The sequence below is a fragment of the Macrosteles quadrilineatus genome, unplaced genomic scaffold, assembly GCF_028750875.1.
Source record: "Macrosteles quadrilineatus isolate MER2022 unplaced genomic scaffold, UCM_ALF_1.0 Scaffold_3__2_contigs__length_128488019, whole genome shotgun sequence".
Classification (NCBI taxonomy): Eukaryota; Metazoa; Arthropoda; class Insecta; order Hemiptera; family Cicadellidae; genus Macrosteles; species Macrosteles quadrilineatus.
The window spans coordinates 96,909,375-96,919,798 of record NW_026542596.1 but is presented as its reverse complement, the minus strand read 5'-3'; the positions used below and the strand labels follow the sequence as shown (position 1 = coordinate 96,919,798).

Here is a 10,424-nt window from a genome sequence, read left to right as displayed (position 1 = left end):
GGGGGTAGTGGGTGGTATTAAAAAATGAGGTGGTAGAAAGAAGGGTTGTACGTCGGAGGGGCGCGCTAAGACTGAGGGTATTTAAAAATCGAGGATTATACATTTTTAACATCTCTCGGGAAATTGCGAACGAAACGTTGTGTTTCTCGATTTCGATTTGCCAATTACGTGTGTTCCATGTAGGTGTGAGATGGGCCGCCAAGTTTTGGGTTTCTTTTCTCATTTTCTTGCCCGCGGACTTCATTGTCGCAGCCCCAAATTGTCATCCGAGGAAATGTAAATCCATATAAGACTTACAATGGCTGCTGCGCCGAGCCGGCTGAGGGTTATGACATTGAGATTTGATATGCCCGCATGTGGTTCAAACTTGTATATGAATCGGTTTCGCGAAAATATACTTAGACCTCCAATTTCATACAACTATACGTGTTATTACTACTAAATAAAAAGTCAAGAGGATAACTTTTCAAGTGTTATCCCGTTCATCCGGCACGTGTTTTTTCCATCAAGTGTATTTATCCCGATATTGTATTCCTAGTGTAGAAATACCTACATATCTTCTTAGAGAACAGTAACTTACACCATTTTCTTTGAAAAGCTGATAATTTCTTGGAGTATAGATTAAATTGACAGCAGGTAATTCAATATAAAGCAATTATTTGTCCTAATTATTATTGTTTGTTGCAATTATTTATGGCCTATCTTCTTGCAACTATTAAGCTAGAAAACTATAATGACGCTTGAATCTAGTATATTCGTATCTAGTATATTGAAACATATTGGTAAGAAAACCCTGAACTTAAATTCCGATTGTAGGGTTAAATAGACAACTGCCACAAAGTAAATACCACCTAAACATACACCGCAGTCGTGTTTAAAACGTAGTTTGGTTAGGCAAAATATAACAGTGGGGGGTTTCGATTATTATTATGATTTCCGTCGATTTGCAAATCTTTTACTCATACATGTGATTTATGTAGGAGTTTTTAAAGGTAAAAATGTTCCTGCTAATTTATTGTCCCGAGGGTTGTAAATATATATTTCAAATAATATTGTATTAAAAAATTTACAAGCAGTTCGTTTTTTATACTGAGCTAAATATACGAGATGGTGTTTATTAAAACAGCATTGATGAGCATTTTAATCATATTTTGTCATAGTATTTGCTCACATCACGAATTAAAACACACAACAATGCATTTTAAGTTAAAAACAAACGGTAACTGATCTGAAAAAGCCAGAGACATTTGATTTTTAAACAACCGAGGTGTTAGCAGCCCCTGTAGACTGAATCTGACCATCTCCCAGCGGAATTAACGTCAGAGAGGTAACATTTTCTAGAAAATATCATTTTTAATTTATAAAAAACTTCAAGCATGCGTGAATGTTTTAATACAGTAGGGTTTTTACCCGTAACAACACTCTAGGATTATGTGACTAAGACTACTTTACAGAGAACAAATTAAATTTAATAAATACGAGTGGTAAATGATGATACTTAAACTTATGTTTATTGCCTGAATTTCAGTAATATTTGAAAATAGATTTTTGTGGGCTGCTATAATTATAATGTTGTTATACTATAGTTCGGCCGCTTAGAAAGCGACCTCCTCCAGCATTGGTTTAGCATTAGCGCGCAGGTCGTTTTCTAAGCGGCCGAACTATAGTTATACATTGAGTTCAACCATCTCCCTCCACATAGGTCAATGTATATATCTATTACTCTAGTGGCATCCCTTTTTCTGCAATGCGTTTTAATGGTCAAACTTCAACACAAAATGATAAGTAATTCCGTAGCTAAATATATATTATAAATGTATTCTAAAATAACAACAAAAACAAGTTTTGTCACTAATTAATGTACACATTGTCAAAAAGGTTGTTTCTACTTATAACTTACTTACAGAAATTTACAAAATTATGTTTTGTGGTTGATTTCCATTTGAAAACAATGGGATGTGTCAATGATTAAACAAACTCACATTTCTACATCCTCGTAGTTAAACAAATATTCTTAGTTGTATATTATACAGCTTGCTCTAGGTATTATAACTGAAAAGTAAATAGAAAAATTATAATATCCACCCTTAAATAAGAGAGTGTACACTCAGCAACAATCTAGAGAAACTAAACATGAAACACAAAGTAGACAAAAAGTAATGTAAACAAAAGGTAAAAATATTTATTGGTCTTTAAATAACAAAGTCACCAATAGACCTCGTCAACCATGAAAATGGCGTCAAAAAGGGCCTAAGATTACTAAATAGTTTTAAAACAGCCATTAAAAAACCTCAGGACTGACACTGGTACATAATCTAATTTCACTGACTTAGCCTAATTGAGCGGAGCGAGCGAAGCTCTTATACGTCGACTCTTATGCATTTCGTAATACGCAAACTCCTCCTAGACGGCTGAATCAATCGTTTTCAAATTTTGCATGGTGATAAAGACCATATCGGTGAGTGCCAACATCTATATGGCGTTAAAAAAATCTCTCAGGAATCCGCCCCACTGGGTCTCAAAGTTTCAATGTAATCCTTATGGAAGCAGTATTTGACACATAAACAAAGACATATGATCAGCTGTTGACTTTTGAATGCAGTAAATAAAGAAATAGCTGATAGCATTATTCCACAGATATTAGAACAGAAACGGTATGGATCATAAATATAATGAAATGACGACACTAGCTTGAGGTCCGTGACGTAGGAAGTGGTAAAGGAAGTAGTAAAGGTTAGCAGTCTGGAGTGTGGAAACTGTATATGACGATTAGATTGAGGTATCTGCATTCCTAAAATTCTATCGGAAGGGATGAAAACAGGTCCCCGACGTAAGAAGTGGTGACGGAAGTAGTCAAGGCGAGCTGTCCGGGGTGTGGGAACTGTTTATGACGATTAGATTAAGGTATCTGCAATTCTAAAATGCTATGGAAAGGGAGGGAAACAGGTCCGTGACATAGGAAGTGGTGAAGGAAGTAGTAAAGGCGAGTTGTTCGGAATGTGGGATCTGTTTATGATTAATAGATTAAGGTATTTGCAATCCAATAATGCTAAGGGAAGGGAGGGAAACAGGTCCGTGACTTAGGAAGTGGTGAAGGAAGTAGTAAAGGCAAGCAGTCTGGACTGTGGGAGCTGTTTGTGACGATTAGATTAAGGTATCAGTAATCCAAAAATGCCATGGGAAGGGAGGAATGCAGGTCCGCGACGTAGGAAGTGGTGAAAGAAGTAGTCACGGCGAGCTGTCCAGAGTGTGGAAACTGTTTATGAAGATGAGATTAAGGTATCTACAATCCTAAAATGCTATGGGAAGGGAGGAAAACAGGTCCACGATGTATTAAGTGGTGAAGGAAGTACTTGAGGCGAGCTGTCCGGAGTGTGGGAACTGTTTATGACGATTAGATTAAGGGATCTGCAATCCTAAAATGCTAATGGAAGGGAGGAAATCAGGTCCGAGACGTAGGAAGTAGTCGAGGCGAGCTGTCCGGAGTGTGGGAACTGTTTATGACGACTTGATTAAGGTATCTGCAATCTTAAATTGCTATGGGAAGAGAGGTAAACAGGTCCGCGACGTAGGAAGAGGTGAAGGAAGTAGTAAGGTGAGCAGTGTGGGAAATGGAAACCGTTTGTAGCAGCTAGATTAATGTATCTGCAATGCTGAAATGCTATGAGAAGGAATGGAAGCATGCCCACGACATAAAAAATGGTGAAAGAAGTAGTAAAGGCTAGCAGTGCGGAGTGTGGGGAATGTTTGTGGCAATTAGATTAACGTATCTAAAATACTTAAATGATTTGGAAAGTGATGAAAACAGGTCCACGACGTAGGAAGTAGCTCAGGAAGTAGTAAAGTATGAGCGTAGTGTGAGAATCGTCTGTGGTCTTAGATTAATGTATCTTCAATCCTAAAATGCTGAGAAGGGAAGGAAAAAGGCCCCGCGACGGAGGAAGTGGTGAAGGAAGTACTAAAGGCTGACAGTGCAGAGTGAGGAACCGTTTGGGCAGTTAGATAAATGTATCTGTAACACATAAATGCTATGAGAAGGGAAGGAAACAGGTCTATGACGTAGGAAATGGTGAAGCAATTAGTAAGGCTAGCAGTGCAGAGTGTGGGAACTGTCTTTGGCAATTACATTAATGTATCTGCAATCCTAAAATGCTACTAGAAGAGAGGGAAACAAGACCACGACAAAGGGGGTGGTGAAGGAAGTAGTGAAGGTGAGCATCGTTGAGTGATGGAATGGATTAATGTATCTGCAATACTAAAATGCTATGGGAAGAGACTGTAGACTGTGTAGGTTAAAATGATTACGAAGCACGAATCAGTATATTAGATATTTTCGATACATGCAATCGTTTACAATCGAAATTTACAACTGAGTTGACAACAACTGATTTTTACTCCATAGAGGCCAAATTTTTACTCCCTAGAGAGTATAAATGCTACTTTAGACCCGCAACGCATGCATTAAAAACGCCTGTTTTTTTACTGCAGTATGACAAAAACAATATAATATGAACCCTTGATGACTCCGCTCAATTTTGTGGATGCCTCTGCGAACGCCACCTAGTAAAGAAAGAAACTTGGTGTCAATGCTGTAGATAAACTCAAACTACTTGGTTTAGTCCACGTAATAAAAACATAACCAATGTATTTCACATTATAAGTATCCGTTGGTCTGCGCAACTTGAGTTAGATAATCATACTGTATGCTATTTACTATTAGAATGAAAACAGATGATCGCCAACTTTGTTTACAACAAACAAAACATTCACTGACTTTTCCTTAAAGTCGAAATGTCTGTTTCTACAAGTTCCCTCACCTCAACTTCCTCGATCGACCTGAGCCCCTACAGGGACCGAAGATTCAACGGTCCTCTGCAGGAGCAGGAACGTCTTCTCCGGAACTCCACGACCCTGTACGTCGGCAACCTCTCCTTCCACACGACCGAGGACCAGATCCACGAGCTGTTCTCTAGGTGTGGCGACATCAGGAGGGTGATCATGGGGTTGGACAGACACAAGATGACCCCCTGCGGCTTCTGCTTCGTGGAATACTACAGCCGAAGAGACGCCGAGAACTGCATGAGGTACGTGAACGGTACGAAGTTGGACGAACGACAGATCAGAACTGACTGGGACGTCGGGTTCCAGGAGGGTAGACAGTACGGCAGAGGTCGCAGTGGAGGTCAGATCAGGGATGAGTTCAGGAAGACCTTTGACGAGGGCAGAGGAGGATTCGGAAAGCTTGTGGCAAGGAAGTTATCCCGAAGAACTGTGTAGAATAGACGTATGGCTGACTATCTGGAGTGGTTTGATTCGATGTTGAATAAAGGTTTTAATCGCTTACATTTATTTTTATTTATGAGTCATTATGCAGCTTATGAAGTAAGAGAATAGATCGGGTATGTTCTTGTGTTGAATTTGAGACCATTGTAAATAAATGGCAATTTCACAATTGGTATACAGAGTAACCTACTCATTATTCCGAGGTTTAAGATGAAGAACGGCCGTGTAGCTGTTGTAGATTAACTTGAGAAAACTATAAAATCAAATCCTATACATAAAAAGGGGGGTCTGAACTATATCTGGCAAGTACCCGGTTACGATCTGGTCATTACTTTATGCTGAAAAATAATTATCAGGATTACTTAGAAATACAGTTTGAAGATAGATGCTTCGTTGTATTTTGTGATTTCAAAACATCTACTATACAAACTTTAGTAAGTTTGTTGGTTTAATGAGTTTAATTGAAAATGCTAACCTGACAATATAAAATAGGAAAACTACAAATTGTTTACATAAATTGAACGTCTACAGTACTTCGTTCACCATAGTGTTGCAAGAACAGTTTATTTTAATAGGAAAGATTACCAAACAATTTTGATTTATTCAAATTTCCTAGGGTAAATTATTCATAACAGCTCATTACTCCAGTAGCGAGAAGTGGTCGAACTGATCTAGTCCTGAATTGTTGATAATTAAAATATTCAAAGATGTTTTAGATTGCTGGTTGTCATTGGGAATCGATAACTGTAGTTTTAGTTGATCAAAGTATAAATTAAGTTGTTGTTGTTGTTTGGTTTTGAGTAAACCATAAATCGAGCATAAAAGACAAATAAGAACGTAACTCATGTTATCAGGTTGAATGTTGTTAGGTATAAAACTAAACAAACTGACAGTTTCGCCGTATGTATGCTCTGAGAACCATATATTTAATAGGTCTATTTATTCTAAGAATTGTTTGTCATGTCTACTACTAATGTGTATTGCTGACGTTTTGCCCTGCCTCTCATTTGACAGTATAAATAACTGTATTTGTGGTTATTGTGTTATACTGTACACTGGGTGGGTAGCTGAGTGGTTAAAGTGCTTGCCTAAAAGGTCGCTAGTTCAAACCTGAGAAAAATGTGTAGCTTTTTTATGGTTCGAAACTGGACCCAGCTGTTCCTGATCATTGTGCTTTAAATGAATAATCTACTTAAAAGCTGATCTTAGCCAGTAACAAAGCTACACAGATCATCTCACACCATTCTACACTCATCCTCCACTCATATTTGGGTTAAAATACGCACCTAGGTCGCGTCCCCATCTCAATTATTGATAATAATTGATACGATAATAAAGATTGATTTGATTTGTAACACACATGACGTAACTAATATTCGTGGTAGTACATTTAAAAGGAGGTGTTTAAAGCAACCGTGTTATTCAGCTACTAGTACCTGAAATTTACCAATAATTACATAAAGCTTCAAATTACTGACCTGTAGTTACGATTCCTCGGTTTGTAAAGAGTGCTAATTCATAATTTACAACTGATTTTGATGTTTCAATGTAGCTTTTGGAAATAAAATATATACATTTTAGTTATATTTCTGAATCTTAGCCGAGTAGTTAATAACAATAATCATATTTTTACATGAGTTGGCTATCTTTAAACGCCTTAATTTTTGTTTTGGTTAGTGAACGAATCTATTAACTTATTCATTTGTACGTTTAATCTTCATTTTGCTTCGCTTCAATTTACACTCTATGGTGTGTCGTGTTAGTTTGGAAAACTCAGTAAATTGGAAATTCCATGTAACAAGTATAGGACTTATGTGTTCAATTAGTTGATAACTTCATAAGTAAATTGTTGTAGGATGATAATTGTTCAACGAATCAATTACTCAATCGTTTAATATTTTAATAATTTAACATTTTTAAATTTTACAAAATTTAAAAACTTAACTCACTGTAACTTAAATTGTATTCTACAAATCAATGTTAGACCATATTTTCCAACAAATATTTGGCTCGATGATCCAATGAATAAATCAATAAATGAACGGACTATTTTTTTTTCACTTTTCAGTAATTTTATTATTTCCCAATTCAGGCCTTTTAGGTTCAACTTAGGTTATTCATTGTGTAAAGAGGAGGTGTTTATGCGAAAAGAACAGATTTTATCCTTCCCAAAAATGTAAGTATTCAATTTATGATTCACTTATTGAACAACCACAAAAAAACTTTCGCCTATCAATCTTCCGATCTGACTTGGCATTCTCTACCCTGACAACGGTCAACCCTTGCAGTCAGCAAACTACAGACACATCTGCAGAAGTGATAAGTGCTCTACTATTGACAAGACGACAAGTTATAATTGTAGCGAGGCCTCAAGCAAGTCTTGCCAACTCGGTCCAATCCAAGTTGTCCCTCAACTGATAATCCATGCGAAACTTGACCGATTATATTGTTATCAGAAGCTACTGTAGTACGTGTTCTGTTGTGCGACGTGGCCCGGCTTCTTGAGAAGTTGACATTGGGGTCAGAGTAGTTCATATTGGTGATTTGCGGTGGGAAGTTCACGTGCAAGATTGAAGATTCAAGCATGGAGCTGAAAATTATTTTAGTGATCTATTTTAAATATTAGGCTATTTATATTTCCAAAAAATATAATAAGATTCAAGTCTATCTTGGAGAACAAACTTGGTATGAGGATGTATCTTTTGTGTGATTTTCAGTTAAGTCTTGTTGGCAACTTATTGGCATTTTAAATCTTCCATATGCAGTTGTAACCACTACATGGGGGGATTTTTAGTATAAATGGTTTATGAATTCTCTTGTTTATACTTCAGTGTGTATGTGACATACGCAATTTTTATTTCCCCTTCATCTCGGGTACTCGTAATTGCTTTAATAATAGGTATTTATTTTTCTACGTCACGTTTACATTTTGTTAGGTTATGCAATGCTTCTAGATTTGACGACACCGTGTAAAACGAAAAAAATCATACCCCATGGTCAATCTAACGTACTTTATTTTAATTACCGTAGGTACTAGTGAAGGTTTAATTTTTAAGTGGTCCAACGGTGGAAGAAATTAATATTACTATGTCTAAAAACAGATGAATTATGATAAAGTAATATGTGTCCCTAAAGAAATTAGGAAATTACGGGAATTATGAAAGGACATGAAAGGTTATCCAAACAACACCAACCTCTGTGTTTGTAATATTTTTAACGCTAACAAATTTAAAATATTAGAAAAATACATATATGAATACCCTAGAAAACTCACAAACTTGGCTAATTCACCTAATACAAATCCAAAACTGAAAAGTTTAGTAAGTGGAGCTTAGTTGATTCTTGAACTGCATGAAGATCTCATTAAACTGAGGCGTTTAGCCCAGCCTTTATGTACCTGTTAAATACCACGGTCCAAATTGGATCATTTTATTCGAATTTGGTCTGAATAGGATCGTTATGGACTTAAATTAATAACCGAAAGGAAGATTTTTGAACCAGGATTTCGTTTAATTTAGGTAACTTTTAAAAGAGCCTTTACTTTACGCTAATTTTAATATTTGTGTGGAAGATGAAAGATGAGTTTATGTTTACTTGTCCCAATGATCTTTTGAGTCAAATAAAATCTCTTAAAAGGTCTGTATTAACTTTTATTTCATAGATTCAGCAGGCCTACTTTGTCCTTAAATTTCGTGTATAGTTTTTTAATATACATTCTGATAGGTTCGAGGAGTCTGGACATTCCTGCTTCGTGGTTGTATCTCTCAGAGACTATTTAATTCAATAAAAGCACACGACCAAATTGCTACGTTACACTTTTGTTTCAGTTTTTCTCTCGACTATGGAAAACAGATACAGTAGGCCTACGTATAATCTTGCAGGTTCAGCATTAACACTTAATTTCTATAACTTTGTTTTACATAAAAACTGAATACATAAAAAACTACAAAATATAGAACGAAAAACACTGTCTCTTGAAATTTCAAATGACAGCCACACACACAAATTACATCACAATTACAAGTTTGGCAAGAAAAATATTGAGTGGGAAAAGTTGGCTCTTAAATCCGTCTGCATAAATATACTGTAATAGGTAACGGAGACATATTATATTCAATCATAATTCAATTTTTGTGTTTATTTTGAGTAAGTAGTATTATTACAATGTATACCTTGTAAAAACGGATTTTCCGTGAATAAATAAATACATGTGATTTATGATGGTTTAAATTGACAGAGAGATATTAAGAGTGGTTCTCATCCTATGAAAGTGCTGGTTTGGCTCCCCACACTCGCTCAAGCAGTGTCAATTAAAGATTGGAAGCTAAAAATAATAAATTTGTCAAAAGTTACTACATTTTCTGCCACATGTTTTACTACATTCACTAAACAGTTTTCCAGGCTTGTTTAAATAAAATGGATGAATACATAAAAATGTATTTTTACTTCTTACACCTTTTATACCATTAATCACAATACTTCACAGATATTTACACCTAAACACATTATTTACAAAGCCCCCACCAAAAGCGTAAACACATTTATCACTTGTCGACAGCGAGAAGGTTGACAAATGCGACGATGAGATTTCCATATATCAGCGTAGAATGTGTTGAATGTGTTCTTGATGTGTGCGGCGGCAAAGACCTGTTGCTTCTAGGGTAAATAACCGTAACAGCTGGATATATCCCCACATACTCCCACACACAACCCCACACCCGCCTCCCCAAACATGCCATAACCTCACACACACTCTGCCTTTGATGCCCCAATGCAATCCACTTAGCTTCGCATTCCGCTTCGAATCTAACATTTACGCTGCATTTGATCGGATTATATTCTTTCTGGTTTTATGGTCACTCAATCTAATTTGTGTAGGTTTGGGCGAAATTTCGAAAAATTGGAATATGAATACGTTTGTTGTAGTAGGTGCAAAGAAATGATACCCACAGTGGAAAATATGAACCAATAATATGTTTCTCCATACATAAGTTACTATCATAGTTATTTTTGTACAAAGAAAATTCTCCCGGCTCGGGATCATAAATACCGTTCAAGGTTTTACTATCGTAACACAATTATGTTGTAATTTTTAACTTGCCTGCCTTATACTTTTTGTATATCATATGATTAAACATCTG

General features: G+C 36.2%; 1 protein-coding gene across 1 annotated transcript; it reads left to right on the top strand.

The window, feature by feature from the left end:
- Positions 1–4,749: 4,749 nt before the first annotated feature.
- Positions 4,750–5,278, top strand: LOC128990691 (nuclear cap-binding protein subunit 2-like). Its single transcript, XM_054413211.1, has one exon. It carries the CDS (start codon positions 4,792–4,794, stop codon positions 5,275–5,277), a length of 486 nt encoding a protein of 161 aa, XP_054269186.1. The 5' UTR covers positions 4,750–4,791; the 3' UTR covers position 5,278.
- The last annotated feature ends 5,146 nt before the right edge of the window (positions 5,279–10,424 follow it).

Bases quoted from the DNA above. Each gene is read 5' to 3' on its own strand.
- LOC128990691 (XM_054413211.1), top strand. From the start codon at position 4,792: ATGTCTGTTTCTACAAGTTCCCTCACCTCAACTTCCTCGATCGACCTG.